The sequence below is a fragment of the Acinonyx jubatus genome, chromosome B4 (assembly GCF_027475565.1).
Source record: "Acinonyx jubatus isolate Ajub_Pintada_27869175 chromosome B4, VMU_Ajub_asm_v1.0, whole genome shotgun sequence".
Classification (NCBI taxonomy): Eukaryota; Metazoa; Chordata; class Mammalia; order Carnivora; family Felidae; genus Acinonyx; species Acinonyx jubatus.
Genome location: NC_069387.1, coordinates 43,871,779 through 43,899,296, shown reverse-complemented (window position 1 = coordinate 43,899,296; position 27,518 = coordinate 43,871,779). Strand labels below are relative to the sequence as shown.

The 27,518-nt window shown below is 35.5% G+C and overlaps 1 protein-coding gene across 3 annotated transcripts; it reads left to right on the top strand.

Moving 5' to 3' along the window:
- The first annotated feature begins 6,102 nt into the window (after nt 1-6,102).
- LOC113597882 (C-type lectin domain family 9 member A-like) lies at nt 6,103-17,119 on the top strand. 3 transcript variants are annotated; one of them, XM_053225809.1, is made up of 8 exons: nt 6,103-6,260; nt 6,824-6,934; nt 8,778-8,876; nt 9,732-9,851; nt 10,963-11,031; nt 11,868-12,019; nt 13,866-13,972; nt 16,722-17,119. In XM_053225809.1, the coding sequence occupies exons 1-8, from the start codon at nt 6,227-6,229 to the stop codon at nt 16,840-16,842; spliced, it is 813 nt and encodes a 270-aa protein (XP_053081784.1). In that variant the 5' UTR covers nt 6,103-6,226; the 3' UTR covers nt 16,843-17,119. The 3 variants fall into 3 exon arrangements, with proteins under 3 accessions (XP_053081784.1, XP_053081783.1, XP_053081785.1); XM_053225808.1 differs by having other exon boundaries at nt 10,945-11,031; XM_053225810.1 differs by lacking the exon at nt 8,778-8,876 and having other exon boundaries at nt 10,945-11,031.
- Nucleotides 17,120-27,518: the final 10,399 nt, after the last annotated feature.

The following is a 27,518-nucleotide window of genomic DNA, read 5'->3' as shown; positions in this document are numbered from 1 at the left end:
CCTGTAATGTAATGAGCATCATTGTCTGTATTTATCTGCATATCATATAGATTTACTACTTGTGAAAGTAATGTGGTCTGAATTCCCTTTGATATTTCGTCTTTTATAGATTATTATCACAAGGACCGGATTGTCCCATGAAATAGGGGGAAGTTGCTGTACTTGGCAATTTTATTAACTGCATTTGGGGAAAAATATGCCCAGAATCTTGCTGGCTTTCTGATTCTGCAGTTCAGCTTTCTGAACTGAATTTGCTCTTCAGTAAGTCTCAGGGAAAGACTACACCAAGTGGAGGTGTCTCATAAAGGAAATTTTATTTGCAGCAAAGGAGATCACGGGGACTTACCCTCCAAAAGGGTGACTCCCCACGTAGGAGTCGGTGGGTTTCTTTTGTTTAGAGTTAAGATGAATATTCAAACAGGGGAGTTGTGTCATCAGCCTGTATGAAGGCAGGCATAAGATTGCCCAGGGGTACAGAGAGAACAGGCCTATACATGCATTCTATGTTGTGTTAATGAACCTTGTGTTCCTTTTTTGGGGGGAGCTTTTTAACATTATAACGAGGCAGAAGTCACTGTGGACAGACACCCTGTGGTCTATCTACACTGCGCAGGTGTGAGTTGGTGGTCAGGCTCAAACTGGTTTAGGCCGGAGCTCTGGTTGTTTGCCTCTAAAAGCTGAGGTTAACAGTCCCGTGAAGAAGGGGGTCAGTGGGCAGCTTGCTGGTGACACTTTTAACCTCATTGACTCTATGGCTCATGGTGGTAGGTGAGGGTGGAGGTTAGGAGATAGGCAAGCGAAACAGTATTTATTCCAAAATGACATCTTTTGTAAAACATATGCCCTATAGTTTTATGTGCTCAGGAGCAACAGATTTTATTAAGGAAAGCATCTCAAAATTCCTCTTGTGTTAACTTCTTCATTTATACATTCCTAAACTATCTCTAAAGCATTTGCTTTATAGATATATTGCTGTATTTTATTGAGCCTCATAGAAAGACAATGTAAATTAGAAGAGAGTTAGATAATTATACATTTTCTGACCTCTTAGAGTTTTAGACATCACTAATAGATAATATAGTGGATTTTTTTCGTGTGTTTTCCACAAAATTGAAAGTATTCTTTTCATCCCACAGAGGTTTTCCAGATGGATTGGAGGATGTGTAAGATACGGTCACATAGTGAAACACATGGGTGGAGATTTCAAGTAAATCTGATAGCATTTCTTAAGTTTACGGTGAAAATAAGGTTAAAATTCTTCCTATTTTTATTCAGTTGTACTATAATTTCACATTTCGTATATCCTAAGCAATTACAGAACACTGGCAAATAAGTCTTGCATCAAAAGGGGATGCAACTCATTGGAAAGAAGCAGTAATTTCAATTCATTTGTTCCATTTTTCTCAGCATTAAATAGTACCTTTTAAGCATCCTATTGAGGTTAGGGTAGGAATACCAGATAAAACGCAGAGGCCCCGTTAAATTTGTATTTTCAGATAAACAATGAAAATTTTTATAGTGTAAATATTCCTCTGAAAATTTTTTTATTTATCTGAAATTCAAAGTATTCTGTATTTTTATTTGCTAAATTCAAAAACCCTATAGTGACGTTATACTACAGAGATTAAGGGGAAACGTTACAACCTTTGCCCTTAAGAGGTGTATTTACAACATAGTCACATATGGCAAGTGTTATATAAAGATATGTGGGAAATTATCATCTTTGTCCTCTCCTGGTTCATAATTCAGAATATTTACTGATGAAAAAGAACTTTAAAATATTATATATAGAAAATTCCTTTTGGGGCACGTAGGTGGCTCAGTTGGTTAAGCATCTGACTCTTGATTCCGTCCCAGGTCATGATCTCACAGTTCTGAGATGGAGCCCTGCCTAAGGCTCTGTGCTCACGGCTCAGAGCCTGCTTGGCATTCTCTCTCTTCCTGTCTCACTGCTGTTCCCCTGCTCACTTGGGCATACTCTTTCTCTCAAAATAAATAAATAAACTTAAAAAAAGAAAATTCCTTTAACATCTAGTAGATATTGCAAAAACAAACAAAGAAATCTTACCTTAATATTATGTTACTAGCATTTTGTTCTGTGAAGAATAATGAAATGGTGTAATTCCAATGTCAAGACAAGTTTTGCTGAAAGAGTTGCTCTGATTACTAAAGTTAGCAAATACATCACAATAAAAAAAAGGGATTTCTAGTCATCCTAGAAACTTTTAAGAGAAATAATTCATAATTATTCAAATTCAGAGTTCACTGTAGGTCTGGCTGGAACAAAAATTAATTTAAAGTTAAGTGGCTTCAGAAGGACCACATATGCTTAACTTCAAGAGTATGTTAAGGATCATTTATTCTATTTTTTTGGCAAGTTTTTATTTAAATTCAAGTTAGTTAATATAAAGTGTAGTATTGGTTTAAGGAGTAGAATTTAATGATTCATCGCTTACATATAGCGCCCAGTGCTCATCCCAACAAGTGCCCTCCTTAATACCCATCACTCATTTAGCCCAACCCTTACCCACCACCCCTCCAGCAACCCTTAGTTGTTCTCTATATTTAAGAGTTTCTCATGGTTTGCCTCCTTCTCTTTTTATCTTTTTGTTTGTTCATTTGTTTGTTTTTAGGTGCAGGGCGGTGGAGCAATGGATAATGTATCTGACTATGGATCAGAAGGATTATTCATTCTAATTTATTATATTCTAGATGGAGAAGCGTGCTAAATGGCAATTGACTAAAACACTGATATTTCAAAGCTACAAAACTTGGATGAGAATTTAACTATGTTGACTCCAGTACCTATTTTAGGACTCTATTCAAAGTTTTTTTCTATTATATTATACATTTTTCAATTCAGTTCAATTTGGTCAGGTATACCTTAGATTTTCAATCAGAAAGTGAAGCAATTGTACTGTACGATTTAGGACTGCGTATAATTAGAACAAATGGGTTCTTACAGATGACATCCTTCACTGAATTTAGGTGGCGATTATTAAATACGAAAAGGTAAACAGGGAATAAAAACAAATATGTTATGCATCTATGATTTTGGAATGAAAAGAGAAAAAATGTACTAACAGAAGAAAAATTGGATAATGATGCCTGTGCTGAGATGAAAATGAAGGATGATGAAGAAATGATATACTGATTTGTATTTTATTAAACAATTTAAATAGTTTTGTTGTTATATGTTCTCACAAATGTAAAGCATCTTTCTTATAGAAAATTAAAAAAAATGATTAGACCGCAGAGAAAATAAGTGCCAGGCATGATCTACTGCCTAGTGGCATCTACTAGCAACATTTTCAAGTATATTCCTCCATTCCTTTCTATCCTTGTATGCTTTTGTTTCCCATCTTTTATTTTCAGCTTTATCGAAACAATCGTGGGGGGGGGGGGCGTGAAAACATTTAAGTCCCGTCTTTGCAAATTTCAATTATATAGTACAGTGTTATCAACTATAGCCACTGTATTACCATATTAGTTCCTCCGACCTTATTCGTCTTATAGCTGAAAGTTTGTAGCCTTTTAACAAGCTCTCCCTGTTTCCTCTACCCCCCAACCCTTGACAACCCATCTTCTACTTTCTGTTTTTATGCGTTTGATCTTCTTTTTTAGATTCTACATAAATGATGCCATGCAGTATTTGTCTTTGTCTGTCTGGCTTATTTCACTTAGCACAATGCCCCCATGGCCCCTCCATGTTGTGGCAAATGGCAGGATTTCTTTCTTTCTCATGGTTGAATAATATTTGTGCATGTGTGTATGTGTATGTATCAAATCTTCTTTATCCATTTGTTGGCAGACACTGAGGGTGTTTCCATATCTTGGCTGTTGTTAATAATGCTGCAATGAGCATGGGGAGGGCAGGTGTCTCTTTGAGATCTTGTTTTCATTTCCTTTGGATGTATCTCTAGAAGTGGAATTGCTCGATCATAGGATAGTTCTATTAATTATTATATATTTAATTATATATCAATATAAACAATATATCTATTATTATTTATATATTATATAATAATTATTAATTATATACAGAGAGAGAGAGAGAGAGAGAGAGAGAGAGAGATTTAAGGCGGTTCCATGCTCTGTGTGAAGCTTGATGCAGGTCATGATTTCATGACCCTAGGATCATGACCTGGGTCCCACTTGCCTATGATCACCTGTGTAAATCATTATTTATGCTCCTATGAATTAAATAAGTATATTTACGTATATTATTTCTTCTTTTTTTCCATCCTCTCCTTTTCTTCCTCTTGTTGCTCATTTTCCTTCCACTTTTCCTTTTCCTATGCCATGCAACTGCCCCCTAGTCTGCAACTTGATTTTTGTTTTTAAACAACAGAACATGTAGAACCTTCTTCTGGTTTATTCTTTAAAGAATTCTTTCTTTTATTAAAAAAATTTAATGTTTATTTATTTTTGAGAGAGAGAGAGAGAGAGATTACAAGCAGGGGTGGGGCAGAGAGAGAGAGAGGGAGGCACAGAATCTGAAGCAGGCTCCAGGCTTGAGCTGTCAGCACAGAGCCTGATGCGGGGCTCGAACTCATGAACCCCGAGATCATGACCTGACCTAAAGTCAGATACTTAACTGGTTGAGCCACCCAGGTGCCCCAAGAATACTTTCTTAAAAATGCATGGTTATAGGGGCATCCGGGTGGCTCAGTCGTTTAAGCATCCAACTTCAGCTCAGGTCATGATCTCACAGTCCAGGAGTTCGAGCCCCATGTCGGGCTCTGTGCTAACAGCTTAGAGCCTGGAGCCTGCTTCAGATTCTGTGTCTCCCTCCCTTTCTGCCCCTCTGCTGCTCATGCTCTCTCTCTTGCTCAAAAATAAATAAAAACATTAAAAAAAATTTAAAAAAATGCATGGTTATATAACTACTCATGTGGAGAGGTGATTAATCATATCAAAAGGCTATAGTGTAGTCAACTTTATTTCATTCTAAATAGAATGAATAGATCCATGAATGGAATATTATATATGCCCACATGATATTTTTCATATTTGCTTATTATAAGTGATATTCAAACATTAATGATTAATACTTTCTCTTTTTTCCCACTTATATTTATCTGAATCCTGATCCAATGCAATACAATGAGAGTTTTATATTTAGAGTCAGAGAGTAAACAAAATAAAAATGAATCACAGTATAGGCAGAAAGTTAATGTATGATATCTTTTGATTACGTCTCAACTCTCTCCATCCCGAGATTTACTGAGATCTTTGAGCGAACAGTAATGTTATAATATTCTCATTAGCCAACCTTGTATTTCATATACTAAAAGATAAAATGCAATATATTTTTAAGATTACTTAAAAGGCCATTCTGAACTGGACATAGAAGAATGGAAAGCATGACAACCGCCTGTGTCTAAGGTATCTTGTGTGGTTTCAACCAGACTGGCCTAAATATATATTCGTTTCTGTGAGGTTGTAACACCAATGATGAGAAAGAGTCTTATGCCTATTTTTATTTATGTACAATATCGATTTCTACGCACTCCAGGTATTTTTTTTTTCATCTGAGTTCAATAAATAGCACATGGTAGATTGTTAGTGGTTACCCAATTTTATTTCTATGAATAGAACTTGTTTTTACTTGAAAAAAAAAGTGGCAGAGGGACTTAGTACCAAAAAACCTTAAGCCAAACTGTCAATATCTTGATCTATAGATTTTATTATGCGGTCTAATTCCTCAATAGGTATTTATTATAGGGTGTCATTTAAATGTCTCTTTAACTGATATCTGTTATTTCCAATATTTCCTTCTTATCCCTCTAGTTGGCTAGACCCTTAGTTCCATGGACCTATGTCTTTCTTTAGTACATACCCAATTCTCACGAAAATTTTCACTGGGGACTACTTATTTACAAGTTTTTGTTATGACAGTGACTTTTCCTAATTTATTTTCAGACCATTACTTGCACAAACCAGATGCAATTAAAAGGCTTGTTGTACATAATTTAATGAAGTAGGAACAATTTTTATGTTTCAAAACTGTTAGAAATATATCCAGTTGCTTTCACATTTCCTCTGTGGTTTTTACCAAAGTAAGTTAGTATCATACACTGTAAGTAGCCTCCCATTTAGGGTAGGTCCGTACTTTTCATCAACTCTAGGGTAGTGGCAGAACAAATCTCTTCATTCACTTACCACCATCTTTGTGGATTTCTTTTCAGCACGGGGCTCAAGGAACTATCCAGAAGGCTTCATCATGTCCAATGCTCCAGACTCTCAGCAGCCTCCAGGTATTTTTTTTTTCATTCAAAATCCTATACCATTTTAATGAAAATAAAATTTTCATCATCTTTGTCTATCATCATTGATGGTTATGATTATAACAGGGGCATAAAGGCCTTATATTTTCTTTAATATGTTTCAGATATACTGAAAGGATGTTTTTAAATAAAATTAACAGAAATAATGATGTAGTTCCCGGCTCAACCAAAAGCATAATCAATCATTTAAATAGTTTTAGCTGAGTGGGCTGTTAGATGGAAATGTGATTTGACTGTTTCTGATTTCAGTACTACTATAATCATTTTTTTAACAATTTTTGAAAATAGTCATGAATCTCTAAGTTAAGTTCTAATCTTATTTGCTTTACAACAATATAAATTAATGGTGGATGGGAGAAAGGCTAGATGGGTGATGCGTATTAATGAGGGCACCTGTTGTGATGAGCCCTGGGTGTTGTGTGTAAGTGACGAACCTCTTAATTCTACTCCTGAAACCAATATTGCATTGTATGTTAACTAACTAAAATTTAAATACATTAAAAACAATTAATTATGTATTTTCTATGCTAAAGAAATCACAGAGCAGACAGAGACAATTGTGGACTTGAACCTTCCTCTTCCTCCTCCTCCTCCTGCCCCAGAGGATGAATGGGGCCCAAATCCTGAGCCTACTCACATGAGTGGTACAGTATATATACCAGATTTTATGGATCTGTGTTTTCTCTTTCTTATCTTAAGGTACTTCTTCACCTGATTTTACTTTTCTCTGGCTGTTACTATTTTGGAATTTTACAATTTAGAGAAAATATAGAGATTAAAAGTTTTTCAAAATGTATATAGTAATTAATCAAAAGCATATTTTCTCACAAAGACATTTGAAAATTTCATACATTAAGGAGAATATTCAAATACAAAAGAAGCCATTTGTCCAAATTTTGACTTGTTTCCTGGCATGAAACGGGGAGACTTAAACATGATCAAGGTGCAAAATTTGAAATGTGATCATGATTTAAAATTCAGCAGATTTATAAAACGACGAGAAAGGTAGAGCCCTACTATATGATTGCATCCTTTTGATCATAATGAAACATTAGTAGAGCACGATCTCTCAGCTTCAGCACCACTGACATTTTGGGCTAAATGACTTTTTGTTGTGGGGGATGGTCCAGTAATTGTAGGATGGTTAGTAGCATCTCTGGCTTCTATTCACTAGACACCAGTCACATTGCTCCTCAGTAGCCCTTGCCCCTCAGTTATGACACCAAGAATGTCTCCAGACAGTTACAAATGCATCTGGTCGATAACTGCCATTACATTATTCAGAAAGTTAGAGAAGTGATTTGGACAGTAGTTATTAACATAACCATTTTCTTTATGGCAGCGTTTTGCCTCATTTCAGAAGTGCAATTCTTCAGAAGTATAATGTTTTTTTTTTTTTAAACTAGAGTCTATAAGTTTATTTCAGAAGAAATAAACATACCAAGAAGAGGCTATAAACCACGATGGCTAAAAGTTTGGTTTCTAAAATGTGGCGATGTAGCATCTTATTGTTGTGAAACTGAAGAAATTATAGATATTTGGCCTAAATCCAAAATAGTCCCCAAGATTTATTATAAAGTAATTCTTTCTAAGAAGAATGTACCACTAGTGAGAAAGATCACAGAAAGAATTCTATTTGAATAACAGAAGATATTTAAAATAATTAACCATTTCTCCCATCTGATTATATTAATGAGAATAAGGTAATCTGAGCTGAAATTTTATACCTGTTGTTTAAGGGTATTTAATACCTGTACGTAAATTTTTCATCTGACCATGACTAAACCAAGATCATGCTCAGGTTTGATGGTTGACTGGGAGAACTCACATAGATACTCATACTTATAGCTAAGATTCATGGCAATGGAAGGATACCAAGCCCAAACAGCAAAAGGAAAAGGTACATGGAATAAAGAACGGGGGACACTAGACTCAAGCTTGCAAGGGTCTTTTCTCAGTAGAGTCACACAGGCCAGGCAAATTCCCCCTGCACGTTGTGACAATGTGTGTCAAATGTTGCCATCCCAAGAAACTCATTAGACTATTGGTGTTCAGGGTCGTTATTGGGGCTGATTACACAGGCAACCTCTGGCTGGCATGTAACAAAACTCCAGACTTTCAGAAGGAAAGCAGGAGATTATCATGAACTACATGGTGTGCATAAACAGTTCAGGAATAGTGAGCCACTCTTATCAATAACTGTTGTGGAAACCCTCTTGAAATCTAGGTTTCCAGAAGCCAGCCAAGGCCAACCTTACAAGCAGACCTTTCAAAGGATGGTAGTCAGGTCTGCTATGTTAATTCGTTTCTGCACATCCTCTTAAGTAGATTTGTTCCCTTCTCATTCAGCCTAAAAGTTCATTGGACAATGTGTTTCAGAAAATTTGGGATATTTTAAGAGCAATAGCCAATGGCTAATAATGGTATTAATCTTTCAAACAATAGGAGCTCAGAATATCTCTGATTATCACTCACTCTGTTTCTTAGCTTCTTCTATTCCCTTTTTTCTGTATGGAATCATTCCTGTGGTCCTGGGAATCTTCAGCTTGCTGCTCTTGGCATTATGTGGATTCTTTGGTTATCAGTGTAAGTCTGATTTATTAGGGGAAAAGATTTCTCAGATTATCATATTGTTTTAAACCGTTTTCAGATAATAGTTTTTGGTGAATGTTTTAATGCCATAAGTGAAAAAAGAACAGGTAAAAAATGACATGAAATTTATCACAATTTTTACCATATGAAATAATTTCACTCTGTGAGCTCTCAGTAACTGCACCTGTTTTTCCAGGGAGGTGATATTATTGCAATTGCTGTAGAGATAGTAATAGCAATGATTATTATTGTTATTTGAAAACTACAACTAGCTAAGAAATAAGTTCAATGAATTTACGACTGTATTTACTTTGAAGACAGAAAGTAATTTCTTCTGTAATTTGCTTAAATTGTCAGTGTCTCCAGCAGCCTAAATTAGATTGGCAGGCAGAATGTTTTTATTGCTACTAAAATTATTCACAACTAGTGATTTGAAAATAAGTGTTCCTCTTTGATAACATCAGCTCGAAACTCAAAATTCTGTAATTTTGATCAGGAAGTGAAATTCTACACATTAAATCAACCATTCATGATGCCAAAAGATTTATTCAAGACTATGTTTATTGTTTTTGTTATCTGTTTTGAATTGTACCATTTTTCTATTAATAGAAACGTGCATTCAAACTTCTAAGGAAATTAGGTTGATATTTCAGATTTAGTCATAGACTTTAGAAATGATAGTGGATAAATGAAAGTGTATTTAGCCATAGATCTTTTTAAAGTCTTGGAAAATATTTATGGAGACCTTTATTAGGGAGGAAACTATAAAAATTATACCTTATAATTGAACACACTGCTACATCATAATTAAGAATGTGGTTTATATGTATTGGGAATTCTTGTTCTTAGACTTTCATACTGTCGAGGCATCAGCGACCAACATGAAGAGCCTTAACGCATTGATTGAGTCTTTTCAAAGCAAAGCAGACAAATTTCTTCATGTCCAAAATGTTCTTGATCAAAATAAAGGTAATATGAAAGCTAGAACAAACTCTTTTTACAGAATGCTAGATTGTTCTTCTTGTTGCGGTCCTGAAATGGTTGGTTGTATAACGTAACAGGAGCCCTCTGACACAACATCATGGCTGTTTTGACGACTTCTTGCCTCTTAGTTCCTCACATAATCTTCTGAAACTGAGTGAGTCACATATTTATGAGACAAGGCTTCCTATATTAATTAATTAGCTCATTCACTCATTTATTCATCCACATTTGTTCAATGCACACTAAATGCCAGCCACTAGGCTAGTGATCAGTATGAACCTTACCATTGGGAGGCTCAGGAGAAAGCATATAAACCAAAAATAAATCAAAATGTCCAGGTGTGCATAGAGGTGTGCAAGATGTTCGTGGAGCATAGAAATGGAAGAATTTAAATACCTGAAAAGTCATGGTGTTTTCATAGTTTCAAACTCCTAAGAATAAGAGTTGAAAATACTAGAGTCGTCATAAAGCGTCTTTTATGTTAAGTAATTGTAATATACAATAGTCTATATTTACAATAAATATTTTAAAAGGCCATGCATTAGAATGTTAGTTTGTTTCTTGTGAGGTACCAAATCTATCTTGAATACTTAAATCAACCATGTGGGAGCCCTTAGTGACAGGCTGTGATAAAAGACTGGTTTCTTTCTATCTTTTTCTTTTTTTTATTGAGATATGCTTAACATCTAACCCTGTGTCTGTTTGAGATGTATGAAATGTTGGCTTAATGCATTTGTATATTGCAGTATGATTACTACAGTACCATATCATGTTGCATAATTACCATTTCAATTCTGTATTGAGAACAATGAAGATTCAGTGCCTTAGGAGCTTTGAATTTCTAATACAGTATTGTTGATTACGATCGCTAAGTTGTGCATTTTAAAAGGCTGGTTTCTAAGCGATTGATTATTTCAGCTAAAGGTAAACGTAATTCAGAAGAGAGGGGAATTGACCAAAATTATTTATGTATTTTGCCGCATGGTAATTTCATTATTGTGACTTGGTAATTTTCATTATTATAATTTCCCTATTGTGACTATATCTGATGTAATGTGTCTTCTCGTCTATTATTAAGCCTTATTGTCCTATGCAGAAACCCTAGAGTGGCTGCAAAGCCAGGAGTATCTCCTTGAGGCTTTACATGAACTAAATCAGAAACAAGGTAATTTGGAAGTGAAAAAATTCTGAGTTGATAATAATTCTTAATAACAGTCTTATTTATCTGAAAAGGGAAAGGTATGAAGCAATAAGGCCTTGTTTGTGGGTTCTGAGGGTCTGTGGGCTCTGAGTTGTAAATATTTTCTTTCCTGGGCACATACACCCCAATGTTTATAGCAGTGCTATTAACAAGGCCAAATTATGGAAAGAGCCCAAATGTCCATTGACTGGTGAATGAGTAAAGAAGATATGAGGTATGCGTATGTATGTGTGTATGTGTATATACATACATGTGTGTGTGCGTGTATAAATACACGTGTATATATATATACACAGACACACACATACGTATGTATATACGTGTGTGTGTGTGTATGTATGTATGTGTATATATATATATATATATATATATATATACTTCACAATGAAAACGAATGAAATATTGTCATTTGCAAAAATGTGGGTGGAACTAGAGGGTATGATGCTAGGCAAAATAAATCAGGCAAAGAGAGACAGGTATCGTATGATTTCACTCATGTGTGGAATTTGAGAAACTGAACAGATGAACATAGGGGAAGGGAAGGAAAAATAAGAGAAAACCAGAGAGGGAGGCAAACCATAAGAGACTCTTAAACACAGAGAACAAACTGAGGGCTGCTGGAGGGGAGGTGATGGGCGGGGGATGGGCTAAACGGTGATGGGCATTAAGGAGAGAATTCTTTGGGATGAATGCTGGGTGTCCTAGGTAAGAGACGGATCACTGGGTTCTCCTCCTGAAGTCAAGACTACTTTGTATGTTAACCGACTTGAATTTTTAATAAAAAATATTTTCTTTCCTAGGAGTCAGGTGTGGACGTCCTCTGAAACACTGGGTTCAATCCAATGACCACTGCTACCACCAAACCATGGAAATGGTTTCTTGGTTAGACTGTTTCGATATTTGTGTCTCTTTGAATGCTACATTTTTAAAGACAGAAGGGAGTAGGTTAAAGGTGAGATTGTATTTTCTTCTTTACTTCTGGGATATGAATATATGGTAGATACCAGTCACAGGAAGTGTTCACCTGTGGCTCTAAAAACAGAGAAAGGAGTACTCTCTTGCTTCGTTTTTCACTCATCTTTTCCTGGCCTGCTCCACTTCAGCAAGCCGTTCTTTTCGGTTTCCTGTAGAAACGTTGCATTTGCTGCTCCCTCTGCATGCAATGTTCTTTTCTCATGTGACCATGAACTATTTCACCTCCTTCAAGTATGCATTCATTCAGGTACCACCTTCTCAATGACCTGCCCTGACACCCCCATTTAAATTTGCAACTTGTACATCAGTGTCCACCCCTAGTCTCCCACAGATGCCCTTCTCTGTACTCCTAGTCTAACCTGCTTTAATTTTTTCCTTTTCCTTTCCTTTCCTTTCCTTTCCTTTCCTTTCCTTTCCTTTCCTTTCCTTTCCTTTCCTTTCCTTGCTTTCCTTTCCTTCCCTTCCCTTCCTTCCCCTCCCCTCCCCTCTCCTCCTCTCCTCTCCTTCCCTTTCCTTTCTTCTTTCCTTGCCTTGCCTTGCCTTTCCACTTCTTATTTTAATTGCAATATAGTTAACATACAGTGTTACAGTAGTTTCAGGTGCACAGCATAGTGATTCAACAATTTTATGTATTACCCAATGCTCATTATGATAAATGTACTCTTTTTTTTTCCAAATTAACCTTATTCTATTGAATCCAGGGGCTAAAATAAGGAAATCATTCTTTATCTTTTGATAAGCGTACCTCTTGAATCCCCATCACCCATTTCACCTCTCACCCCATCCCCCACCTCTCCTCTAGTAACCGTCAGTTTGCTCCTTATAGTGAAGAGTCCATTTTTTGGTGTGTCTGGTTTTATTCTTTGTTCATTTGTTTTGTTTCGTACATTCCATATATGTTGGAAATTATATGGTGGCTGTCTTTCTCTTGCGGATTTATTTTACTTAGCATTACACCCTCTAGATCCATCCATGCTGCAAATGTCAAGATTTTATTCTTTTATGGCTGAGTAACATCATGTTATTCATACCTACCACATCTTCTGTATGTATTCATCTATTAATGGATAATTGGACTGCTTCCATAGCTTGGCTATTGTAAATACTGCTGCAATAAAAATAGGGGTGCACATACCTTTTCAAATTAGTGTTTTTGTATTCTTTGGGTAAATAACCAGCAGCGCAACTACTGGATCATAGGGTAGTTCTATTTTTAATGTTTTGAGGAACCTCCTCTACTGTGGCGGCCCCATTGCATTCCCCACTAACAGTGAAGGAAAGTTCCTTTTTCTCCACATCCTCCCCAACCCCATTTCTTGTGGTTTTGATTTTAACCATTCTGACAGATCTGAGATGATATCTCACTGTGGTCCCCTGCTCTAGTTTCTTTTATAGCTGGTGTCACCTTATGTATCACTTGTATGTATGTTTATCTCTGTCTGTACCCAATCGCCCAAAGCAGGAAGCGTTCTCATTTTTGTTCAATGATATGTCTCCTGTGGAAGAGTAGACACAGAGTTGGATTAAGCAATAGAATGAGTAAATAGAAGAAATTCATTTTTGCTGTGTGGTGCCCTCTTGAATATAAGATTTTCTATTAGCAGTCTTTCTTTTTTTCTTTGTATGTAATTCCTGGTTTGAGAAAAGCACGGGCACTGAAGAACTGAAATATATTTTTTTTATGTTTCTTTTATCATTGGATATATATATATATTTTTTTTTCTTTTTGTGATTCTTTACTTCTCACCTGACACAAATTCCATATTTTTGGTCTGTAATGTGCTTTTAGTATTAATAGCTTTATATTTTTTGCTTCCGTGCAGAATGTCATGGAATTAATTGCAGTAGGTCCTACTTGGCTTGGCCTGTCTTACAGGGAGAAGGACAATGAATGGAAGTGGGAGGATGGCTCCTCTCCTTCTCCTGGGCTGTAAGTTTCCAATATATAATTTAGTTCTCTTTTCCTTTCTCAATGGCTTTTGCTGAAAGAGCTTGAGGAAATAGAGATGACTGGGGACAAAATTTAGACTTTTTTTTCCCTTGCCTTTGTTATTTCACATTATACCGTCAGCAATATTATAAACCATAAAGTCACGTAAGTATTTTATAATTAATGTAAATATTCCTCTCTAATTATAGAATCTGATTCATTACAATATTAGATAAGAAAAGTAATATGGACAAGAATATGATTATATGTAAATTTTAAGACTTCTATGTTGCTCTTTTGGGAAGAAGTATAGAATTGCCATTCCCTGGCCAAAGAATTTGAGTCCTTTTTATGGTTTTATTTTTTTTTATTTTTCTTTCTTTATTTTTTTTCCTTTTTATGGTCTTAAGCACATACTGGTCAATTGTGATCAAGAAACTTTACATTCGATAGCTATTGAAAAAACATGTATATAAATCCACTTCAACACTGTATGACAAATGTAATATTTCAAAGTTTTGATAATTTTGATAGCTGACTATTTTTATTTTGTCCTTTTATGTTATAGTCTTCTGATATTTAGTGAGACCATTTTTCCTACAACCTATAATAACACTTTTGACCATTTTATCATATTTATTTATTTATTTATTTATTTATTGGAATGGTTTCTTATATATTAAGTGTCTAACCTCTCTTTCAGACATCTTACTAGATTTTCCCTTTAGTAATTTGCCCTTTAAGTTTATTTGCCTTTATTACATGAACGAGGAGTTAACATTTAGGTGTACAGAGATTGTCTTTATTCATTTGAAATTTGTTTTGACATATAATGGAGAAAGCTCCAGGTACACATGTACCTGGAGAAGCAGGTACATGTGTGTTTATGTATAATTATAATTATATCTGTTCCTAATATGTATATTTCAGTTAGGTAACTAATTGTCAGAGTACTGTTTAAATGATTATTTTTTCATCACTGAATTTAATGTCACATTTTTGATACACTAAAATGTAATATTTAAATAATTTAACTCATTTAATATGTCATTTAAATATTTCATAGTAAATGTTTTAATGTGTAAAAAACCATGAATATTTTTCTGGTCTTGCCTGTGCTATTATTTCAAATTATGAATCTATGCTTATTTTCATGGTTGACAATTTTATTTATTACTTTTTTTAATGTTTAGTTTTAAGAGAGAGAGGGAGAAAGAGTGTGAGCGGGAGAGGGGCAGAGAGAGAAGGAGACAGAATCTGAAGCAGGCTCCAGGCTCTTACCTGTCAGCACAGAGCCTGACGCAGGGGTTCGAACTCAAGAACCATGAGATCATGACCTGAGCCCAGGTCAAGAGTTGGATTCTTAACCGACTTAGCCACCCAGGCGCCCCAGTTTTTATTACCTTTTCTGACTTTAAATATGAATTTTATTCTTCTTCCTTTGCCAAATGAAACATCATATTTGTTTTGAAATAACACTCTTTCATTTGGAACTATTCAGAAAGGCAAGATATATCTCTGGCATATTTTTATTCTAAGTGGCCAGATAATTTTGCCTTATAAGCAATGTCATTTTCAAGTTAAAAATTATAAAAGATAAAGGGCTTTACTATTTCCATCACAAAGTTGGCTTAAGTATGCTGTTTTTTTATGAAGGCTTTGGTATTATTATATCAGGTTTCTTATGTGATCATGATCTCTTTATATAGTTAAATCACAGTCCCCCAATCACAATAAATTTCATCAGTCTTCTGGAGAACGATGAATGTTGTAAACATTATGACAACAAAAACATGTTTTAATAATTTTAGTAACCAGACTCAGGCTGACATGGGATGGCTTTGGTTGATCTTTACAGTTATTAGAATTTTGGGACTTGAATGTTTTCCTCTACTTCAAGCCTTGTACAATGTTTGGCACATAGAATACTCAATATGTATGTGATTAATGACTGGAAGAAAGTATAAAATATTTCGGCAATTTATTTTTCCTACACAGTTCAGAATTCTTTTTTTTTTCTAATTTCGTTGGCAATGTGCATCTAATGTTTCAGTAGACAGACTTTACCTTTTTCCAGACAATATTAGACAACCAATTTTGCTGTAGAGTTGACGAGAGGTAGTTTTATTGGCAATGACCTAAAATGCTCTAGAACTTTAGTTAGGGACTAAACTCAACCCGAGTATTAGATAGCATCTACTGTATGGCATTAAAGTCAGTGGTGATTTTGTAAATTGAAGTACACATTAGAGCAGAGAGAAGCATCCTGTAATATCACACACACAGACGCGCACACACGTACATATATGTATATATACATTCTACATTTTATTACTAATATCGGCTGGCTATCTAATGTAATGTATTTACAAGCAAAATGTCTCTCCTCCAACTGCAGCTGTACATGCATAGCTGAATGGTTTCCATCATACCAATCTGTATTAAACCATAATTTTATATCCCAGGTCATATGTCCTTTCATGCTATTGCCATGGTTTTCCAGCCAGAGCGTTCTCTTTCTTTTTACACTGGTGTGTATTTTCCCACTTGTAAATAATTGTCACATCCTGCCTATCTTATCTCCTCTGTAAATGCATGAGGTCTTTATGCAAGAGGGAGAGTGTCTTTACTGCCTTGAGTTCTTGACAGTGCTAAGTGTGGTGAATTTCACATAGTAGTTCTTAAGTAATGCTATTTAGTATACACATAATGAGTATGGCTAGTGACCTGTGTTTTCTAAATTTCTCAGGGGTTTACCAGAGCCAAGTCTGGATTTCCAGGGAAAATGTGTGTATGTAAAGGCACACACTCTTGGTACTGATAACTGCACCATACCCTCTTCATGCCTGTGTGAGAAGGCTGTCCACTAAAAATCAGAAGAAGAAAGTTATGAGAAAAGCTATGAGGGTCACATCTCAATGACATTACAGACGCAAGACCTGCTTGTCTTTGTTCTATTGTTTTTGTCATGTTATTTGTAACCCTTTTATCTCATAGCAGAAACTGTCAAATGACTTTATGAGAGACGAAGGCAAAGCCTAGAGTTTTAGCGGAAATATCAGAGGAGCACCAAAAAGTTACAAATTCAGAACCTGTTTGATTTCATGAGAATTGTATAAATGAACTAATAAACATTATTTGTCATGACTACTTAGTCTTTTTGGCTGTCTTTTACATTTCAGAGTCTATTTATTCATTTATAGTTGTGACCCTATGGAAATAAACCTTTAGAACAAATACAGTGGGAAATATAAGTATTAAATAATTTAACACATAGCATACAAAGGATGTGAAAACTACAGAGGAGTATCAATAGTAACAAAAACATAAAATTAAAAAAAAATAAAATAAATTTCTGAAGTCACCTATTTTCCCAAATTGCTTACAGAAGCTTTCCTAGCAGATTTAAATACCAATTTCACTATTATCTTCAATTCCTTGCTTCTCTTCTCGGTGAAAAGAGTATTTTCTGTTAAAGATTACTTTTGGGGGTGACCGGGTGACTCAGTCGGTTGTGTCTGACCCTTGATTTCAGTTCAGGGTCGTGGGATCGAGCCTGGCATTGGGCTCTGTGCTGAGGGTGGAGACTGCTTAAGATTCTCTCTTTTTCTTCCTCTGCCTCTTCCCTCACTCACTCTCTTTCTCTCTCTCTCAAATTAAAAATACTAATAATAATAATAATAAAATTTAAAGAAAGGAATTGCAGGACAAATTTGGGTAAGAGGAAAAGATCCACGTGGCCCTGAATATCTTAACACCTAAATAAAAACCCAGTTATTTCAAATCCTGCTTGTGTACACGCTGTTCTCTCTCACTCTAAACAAATACATAAATAAATAAATAAATAAATAAATAAATAAATAAATAATACTCTTGAGCAGACTTTGGATCAACTCCTGACTACTCCTCAAACTGTTTCAAGTTTTTATGCTATTAATTCTCCCATCACATACAGGTAACCACTTCCATTTAAAATATGTTATCCAAATGTCTATCGACAGATGAATGGATAAAGAAGATGTGGTGTATATATACAATGGAGGATTACTCAGCAGTCAAAAAGAATGAAATCTTGCCACTTGTAACAACGTGGACGGAACTAGAGTGTATTATGCTAAGTGAAATAAGTCAGTCAAAGAAAGACAAACATCATATGATATCACTCATATGTGGAATCTAAGATACAAACAAAGGAACATAAGGGAAAGGAAGCAAAAATAATATAAAAACAGGGACGGGGACAAAACATAAGTGACTCTTAAATACAGAGAACAAAGTGAGGATTGCTGGAGGGGTTGTGGGTGGGGGGGATGGGCTAAATGGGCAAAAGGCATTAAGGAGGACACTTGTGGGGATGAACACTGGGTGTTACATGTAGGGGATGAATCACTGGATTCTACTCCTGAAATAATTACTGCACTAATGCTAACTAACTTGGATGTGAATTTTTAAAAAATGAAACAAATATATTACTTTCCAGGGGCACCTGCGTAGAGCTCTGTTGGTGAAGCATCCGACTCTTGATTTTGTCTCAGGTCATGATCTCATGGTTCTTGTGTTTGAGCCTTGCATTAGGTTCCGTGCTGACCCTGCGGTGCGGAACCTGCTTGGGAGTCTGTCCAGTCTCTCTCTGCTCCTCCCCTGCTCGCTTTCTATCTCTTTCTTTCAAAATGGACATGAACATACCTGTGCATCTCTTCCCATCTGCTTCTACTCATGTACCCTTTCAATTCACACCTTATATAGGTTTCTTTTCAAAGTAAATGTACTTGAGGGAAGAATCTATATGGATTATGTACTTTCTCACATTCCAATACTCACTCAGAACATTGTTGTTTGCCTTTTCTTTTTCTCTTCTTTATCAAGACTGCTTTTGTTTAAAACACTAATGGTCTATTTGTCATTCATTGACTTTGATTTTTTTTTTTATATATGTTTCTGTGTTAGGCAGTCTGTTTAATCCATAAATCCAGTTTACTTCAATATTTATATGATTTGTCCTATGGACAGAATTTTTCTATGTTACTTATTTCCTGCTTCTTGACACTTTGCTGTCGTCGTCGTCATCATCATCATCATCATCTTTGGATGTGGTATTTACTTTGAATGGTTCTGCTCTCTCTTGGTTTTCTTCCTACCACCCAGGTCCTGTAGTTTTAGTCTCCTTTATGGATCTCTAATTTCTCCCTCATCTTTTTCAGCTTTAAATTTTCATTAAAGAGCATTCATTCCATTTAGGACGACATTTGATTTATTGACATAGGTGTGTTTTGTCTCAGTTGGTGGCTATCTCCTCACTGGTTCTCCGACTCCCTTAACGCCTGCCTCATCCATCTTTGCTTTTGTATAAAATAAATGAAAACATCTGAGAATCGCTTATATGTTCATATGTAAATGTATAGCTATTAGAGCTCATTCATTCTTGTGATGGGTGTAAGATCTGTGTTTAAAGTCTTTTTCTTTTGTCTTTGTCTTTGTTTTTGTTTTTGTTTTGTTTTGTTTGCGTGTGGATGTCCAGTTGGTTTAGCATTATGTGGTGGGAAGACTACCCCTTCTCCTTCGAATTGCCTTTTTCTTTCTCAAAGATCAGTCAGCTGTACTTACGTGGACCTACTTCAGGGCTCTCTGTTTTGTCTGTTCCCTCACCCATACCACATTGTCTTGAGTATTAGCGTTTTCGTAAGTCTCGAAGTCAGAGAGTCTTGGTCCTCCACCTTTGTTCTCCTTCAGTAATGTGTTGGCTATTCTGAGTCTACCTTTTGGGGGTTTTGTCTGTTTGTTCCATTAGTTCTTGAGAGAACTGGGTTGAAATCTTGCAGTGTTTTGTATACATCAGTTAAAACTTGGGCGTGTTATGTTTTTCAAATCTTATATATATCCTTACTAAATACTTTTTTTTTTTTTTAATCTGTGGTAAAGAAACCTTTTGCTGTAAGATAGATAGGAGGCCTGGGCTCAAATATCTTCTATTACACCCTTTATATATTTGCCATCTGGCACGTTTTTCATCTGTAAGTCTCAGTTTCCTGATTCATAAGATTGGGATGATAATAGCTGTAGCTCCTAGCTGTTTTAGGATTAAACAGGATCGTATGTTTGAAGCATTTAGAAGAATGGCTAGATCAGAGTAAGTGTTCCATTGAGGTTAGCTATTGTTATAGACGAGAAGAAAAATCTTAAGCTTCTTGTAAACAGTGGAACATTATATGACTTAAAAGTAGTCTTATTATAAATAATGATGATATGATGTAGAAATGTTGGCGATTGAAATGCATACTATTCATACGTATAAGATTAACTTCTTTACCTCCTTAATCTATTTTCCTTTTTATGTCTTTAACCCTTTCCTTTTTTTTTTTGTAAATTTTTTTAAATGTTTTTAAATTATTTTTGAGAGAGAGAGAGAGAGTCAGAGCACAAGTGGGGGGAGGGGCAGAGAGAGAGGGAGACACAGAATCAGAAGCAAGCTTCAGGCTCTGAGCTGTCAGTACAGAGCCCCATGTGGAGCTCGAACTTATAAGCCGTGAGATCGTGACCTGAGCCAAAGTCAGACACTTAACTGACTGAGCCACCCAGGTGCCCCTCTTCCACACTGTTCTATTCCCTTCCTTTTTCATCCAATTCTCTACACACTTTCTTTATGATCTTCCTTTCTTTTTGCCTGTTCTACAAGTCAGGTTGACTTAATTGGTTACAAGTAACAGAAACAGAATTCAATCTGGCTTGGAAAAGTGGGAAAACTTTTGGAAATATACTTGGTTATTATGTATAATTGAGGAAGAGTTTGAATAAACAAACCATAGGAAAGTTAGCGACAGAGCTTAGCCACAGGGAAAATGAGCTATGGAATTCAAGTCTACCAGCTGCCTGCACTGCTTTTCTCTGCCTTTCTCTTTCCATGTGGGTTTTATTCCTTTTTTTTCATGAAGATAGATTCCTTCCATATAATTGCAAACACTGACAACAACTACTCTCAGGCCTTCATCTTATAGCTTTTATTATAGGAGAGGTTCTTATCTAATTTTTACTAGAAAATATAATAAATAAGGTCTAGCTAGGGAAGACTAAGCCCTCAAAATATGGCCACCTTAGCTATAAGTGTATATTTTGAAGGGTCAGAAGTTTTCAGATGGAAGGATCCATGCTGGCTGACAAGAGCATAGATGCCCCTACAATTATTCACTAATTTTGCTGCACAAACAAAGGTGCCACAAATCAAATATATTCCTCAAGAAAGCATAGAGATTTTTTTTAAAAACCTGAACAAAATAATACCAAGCACATATTTAAAATTCACTCTTTGTCAAGTGCTATTATAAGTGATTTGTATGTGTTAATCAAATCTATTCTCAAACCAACAAGGTAGATGGCAATATTTCATATATTTCATAGAAGAAAGAAGAGGCTAAGTGAAGCTTTGCAAAGTCGTGGAACTTGTCAGTGACAGAGCTGGAATTTGAACTCTGACACCTTAATGTCAGAGTCCATGCTCCCAAACACACTAGCATACGTATCTTCTCACATACCTGCTCATCTAATGGCAGGTAAGATTATACTAGAAGCCTTGGAAAATAGTGAATAAAAAAAAAATTAACGACTCCATATTCATACAAAATATTCTGGAATTCAGAAGACTATATAGGCATATATATATACATATACACACACGGTATGTGTATATATATATATATACACACCCGATATATATACCCGATATATATATATATATATAGATAGATCTATATATATGATATATATATATCATATATATAGATATATCGTATGTAAACTATACAGTTTTGTGGTAGAATTGCAGTGACAGCTAAAGAACATGTTCTTTGGGGAGTATATGTAAGGGACACAACTCAGATTTAAGGCCGAACCAGAAGAGCAATTCCAGTGGATTTCTAGAATTACATCTTGATATATAGCAGAAGTCTCAGATTGCTTTTTGAATATGTTGCAAATCAGTTTCCAAGAGAAATAGTGTCTGAGACAGAGATTATTGTATCAAAAATGCTCTTGGGACCAGCACTCTGTGGGAAAAAAAGACTGTATTGGATCCAACGAGCTGCAGTGAACTCACAACCAACCTCAAGCTTTAGCCAACTTCATGGGAATCTCTGAAGCTGGGAAGGTCCTTCAGAATAATCCCCAATGGGGGGTGAGTGCCAGGTCTTTATCTCTCTCATATCACCCAGACAAGGGATGTAGCTATCCAGTAGGAAGAGTAGTGATCCCCGGTGAGGCAGATGTCTTTAGCTGAAGGCAATTCTTCTGGGTGGAAATCTCAGGGATGTCATGCATCAACATTCCTGAAAGGGGAATCAGGGCACAGCACATGATTCATGATAGAATAAAGAATTCAGAGCCAAAGCATAAGAGACTCTTAAAAACTGAGAACAAACTGAAGGTTGATGGGGGGTGGGAGGGAGGGTAGGGTAGGTGATGGGCATTGAAGAGGGCATCTTTTGGGATGAGCACTGGGTGTTGTATGGAAACCAATTTGACAATAAATTTCATATATTAAATAAATAAATAAATAAATAAATAAATAAACATTAAGAATTCAGATCTGAAGGATTGAGTTAGAATTGGTCAGAAGTCAATGTTATGCATAAGAAGTTTTCAACAGAGAAAACAGCACATAGAAAGGAATACTCACTAAGTAATCACTCAACTTTTGACTGAAAGGAGATGGAATAAAGAGGGGCTCTTTTTTTTTTCCTATTTGAATCGGGTGATTAGAATCATGGACTAAGTCCAGTGATATGGCTGGACATCTAGTTGGCTGATAACTCCACTCAGTGGGGAATACAGGAGGAATAAAAGGTTTCTGGAATTCCAGAATGACAAATTTTTGGTATAATAAATTTAGTATATCTGAAATATCCAGCTGGTAACATGCTCTAAAATCAGAGTCCAGTTGGTTTAATGAGAATAGAATGCTCAGACCCTTCCGTTTTATAAACTTCTCTTTTTAACTCAACAATAGAGCAAACGTAGCTTAAACAAAAATTTTCATAAAATTAGTTCTGCAATTGTACTTTATTTTTACCTGTAAAAATAGCTTCTAAAAAATACTCCCAAATGAAATAGAAGGGAATGAGGAAAAAAAACCCACTATTGAAAAGTCCTCTCCTACAAATTCAGATTCATGTTGCTGTTAATGCCTCTCAGTCTGTGAATGGACCAGAGAGAAAGTAAATAAACACACACACACAACCGACAGCATGGAATTAAGAGAACATATGATGATGTAGTTCTTCCTAGGGCCTACCAAGGTGTTTCATTGTTACAAAAATGTCTGTGGAAAAGATAGAAGAAGGAATGTTGGGGGATTGTGAGAGACTTATACCGACTTAGCCGTAAATCAAAAGACATTTTCTCTTCTGCATTTCATTTCTCTAGTCCCAGCCAGTGATATATTAAACGTTCTGATAAAGAAACTTACAATCTACTCTCCTTATAAACATTAAAAAAACCCATTCAGCAACAGTGTTACTGAAAATAGAACACAGCAACAAGTAGCAGAGTGGGTATGAAAAATTCGTGAGCATAGAAACATCATTTTGCCTATATTTACATAGTTTGCACACTTGGAATGGAGTGAAAAGCAATCACGTTTCAATCAGTTGGAGACCAAAATAAAAGCCACTATAACTGTCATATGTCACTTTCATTTCTCTGTGACGAGATGTCAAGATCACACCCACTATCTGCTTGTGCAACTGATAACTATTTTGCTGACATATTGTACAGGTATAATACACATTTATATACGATACAAAAATACAAAGTCAGCAAAATATAGCTGACAATCTCCTTTCATTGGTAAAGGTTAGTAAAGGAGGATCCTGCTGGAGAAGAAGATCCGAGCAGCAGCAATATCGAAATGAGGCATATGGACAAATGGAGCCACAGAAGAATGCATTGTTATATAGTCCTGTAGAAGGAAAGAAGGAGGAAAATTGATATCTTAGGAACTTTTGGAATACAGTATTTCAAGAATGATGGAATGATAAATATGGCGAATGCTAAAGAATATCCATTGGATTTAGCCACAGGGATACGATTTGTGACCTTGGCTTTACCAGTTTTAATGAGACGGTAAAAGAACAAAAGTTAGGTCCACCCACGTTGTTGCAAATGGCATGATCTCATTTTTTTTTTTTTAATGGCTTGTAAGTGAAGTAGGTCAGACTGAGTGAAAGATACGGTTTCACGGATACGTGGAATCTAAAAAAAAGCCCCCCCAAAACAAACACCAAAACAAAACAAAAGAATAAATAAACAAAAAGCAGAAACAGAGCCGTAAACACACAGAACAAATTGATGGTTGCCAGAGGGGGGGGGGGGGAGTTGGGGAGATGAGCAAAATGGTGTAAGGAGAGTGGGAGATACAAGCTTCCAGCTATGGAATGAGTAAGTTACAGGGATGAAAGGCACAGCATAAGGAATATGGTGTTGTAATAGCATCATATGGTGAGAGGTTGTGGCTCCACTTATGGTGAGCACAGTACGTTGTATAGACTTGTGGAATCACTCTGTCAAATACCCGGCACTAATGCAGCATTGTATGTCAACTACACTCAAAAAAAAATGTTTTTAAAAAGAACAAAAGTTAGGTTACAGTGGCTTATGAGATGGAGAAAGGAGGTTTAGATAAGTCTCCCCCCCCCCCCCCCCCCCGCCCCAGGATGTTTAAATATAAGGAGAGATTGATTGGGCAATACCTTGAGAAGGTGATGGGTTTGGGGTAGATTGACTTATTGGTCACCCAACATCCTCTCTAGTCAGCAGACTTCTAAACCAATATGGTCACAGTGGTGTCTTTGTTTTTCTGTTGTGAGATAGTTCAGGGCTTAAATAGCTTCAAGGCTTTGGTAAGGAGACAATATCAATGACGTTGCAAAGTATGTGAACAAAAAATGGCTATTTTAGGTGGAAATTATAGTTTGCATGTCAGTATGGCTGACCAAATATTTTAACTGAAAAACATTTGCAACACTTAGTAGTTTGTCTTCCCTTAGAATTTTAGAGAAAGATAGTTGTAACAGCATGGTCACATTCGTCCTCAATTCTGGACTTGTGCTTGCTTTTGTTTAATTGAAGAAATATTAAATGAATATGTCTGAGACCTTGGTTTAACTCAGTGCCTATCATGGTATCTTGTAGATGATTCAAACTGTCTTATTTACTCCTACGTGATTAAGCCAAATATACAGCTTTCATTTCTGTTTCTCATTTTTCTCTTACAGCAAAGATCATAGCTGCAATTCACACAGTAAAATTAGTTCTTGATTGTATATGAAAGAAAGAAAGAAAGCCAAGAAAATTAATGCATAAATGCCATGAAAGTAAGACATAGTCAAATTGCCCAAGGATTTTTTTTTATATTAACCCAGTTATATTCAGGTGAACTCAAGGAATAATTTTATAACCCATGTTATATATTTGGCCTCTACTTTTAAGGATCTATGAATATATATTAGTGAATAATAAGGTTGCTCTTCTCTATATGTTGGTTATGTGGAAGGTAAACTCATGGAAACTAGAAAATTGTAACTTCAAAAAGAAGACCCAAGTCAATGAGTAGATCCTCTCAGACTCCATTTTGTTTACCTTCGCTTTACAAGGAAATATGGAAGATGTCTGGGAACCGAGGCTATCATACTGAACTAGCTGATTGTCACTAAACAAGTAACAACACTTAGGGATCTTCTCAGTTACTTCCTCAAAAACATTGATTGAGGGCTGTCAGTCAGGAAGAAGGGAATGCAAAAAAGCCTAGTGCTGTGGGGACTAGACACACACTTAAAATAAAAAATACTTTTAGGGACATATAAGATTCTTCAAAAATGGCCAATCTCAATGTGAAATTGAAGCTAAAATGGTAGTGGTGGGCTTTGTGGAACAGTAAAATTCTCGATATTTTGGTGTATCATTTGCCAAGGAAAACCCATACCATTCAATCTATTCTCTCTCTCTCTCTCTCACCTACAGTTTTCTATCTATCTATCTATCTATCTATCGTCTTTGTATCTACTTATCTATCATCTATCATGTATCCACCATTAGCATCATCTAAGAGCTTGGAACATGTCTGGCATTGAATGCTGAGTAAAGGTGGTTAAAATAATAAGATAATAAATCTTAGAAAGATAAATAAAGATAATAAATTTATTATCTCTTACATTATTATGCTTTCCCCACTATATTCCTTACATCTAATACTTACTGTAATGTAAGCATAACACTATATTTAATTTCCTCTTTGTTTTGAACAAATTGAAGGTGTCTCAATGATGCTAAACTCTTTGCCTTTCTTTTATCATTTTTATTTTATTTTTCTAAGCCCTAGAACATTCATGTTCTGTGCTAAAGGATAAAAAATCCTAGAACTCATGGTTCTGGAGATAGAACAGATTGACTAATTAAAATCATCCCACTAAAACTGAATGTCTAATATGTAAGAAACATTTTTTTTATTCCTATGTGTGCTTTCAATTAAGAAAGGGAGATAAATAGGGAGCCAAAATCAAAGCTAGAAAGCCAGTGTTGTAGTTATTGATGGATTAAGACTCGAGTGGGGGCTATGAAGCAGTTTTCATAAGTTTTAGTTTAATGAGGGCTGAGAATACTTACCTAACTCTTAATAGGTAATGCACTGCATCAAAGTGATTGAAATATTTCTTATCACTCAGGAAGTCTTCTGATAATTGATTATGCACAGTCATAGCAGAATGTGAGGAAACATGAAAAAAATGCATTGAAAAGTGTTATTTTATATCCTCATGTAGTCTCTTGCTGATTCAGTGAGCCCATCTTAATTATGTTGTTAGAGAACCTTTACTAGACTCCTTTATCATGTTACTAAAAAGTTAAGGAAAAGATAAGGATTTTATGTAGACAAATCCCACATTTGGGATTTGGCTTTCATTCCTTAAATATTCATTTAATATAAACTAGTTAGGAGTTTGGTGTAGAGTCTATCTGGATGAAAGTGAAATAAGTAAGAAAACTTTTTATGAATAATAATAACTGAAAATTTTACTGAGTTCAGCTTTTACTGTCATATTTTAAAATAACACACAAACTTATAAAAATATGAATCGTCATTCTCATTCAAATGACATTGCTTTTTTTCTTTTCTTTCTTTTCTTTTTCTTTTTTTCTTTTTTAATTTAAATTTTAGTTAACTTACAGTGCAATATTGGTTTCAGGAGTAGAATTCAGTTGATTCATCATTTACATACAACACCCAGTGTTCATCCCAACAGGTGCCCTCCTTAATACCCATCACCCATCTAGCCCATCTCCTACCATCTTCCTCCATCAACCCTCAGTTTGTTATTCGTAGTTAAGAGTGTCTTGTGGTTTGTTTCCCTCTCTTTTTCAAGTGACATTTCAAATAATCTAAGAAAAGACAGTTTGTTTTATAATAATTTTATAATTTGGAAAATTATAGAATTGCGTATTCCCTTCACACTATATACCAACATATACCCAAAAAGGAAAATAAAATGAGAAATATAAACTGAAA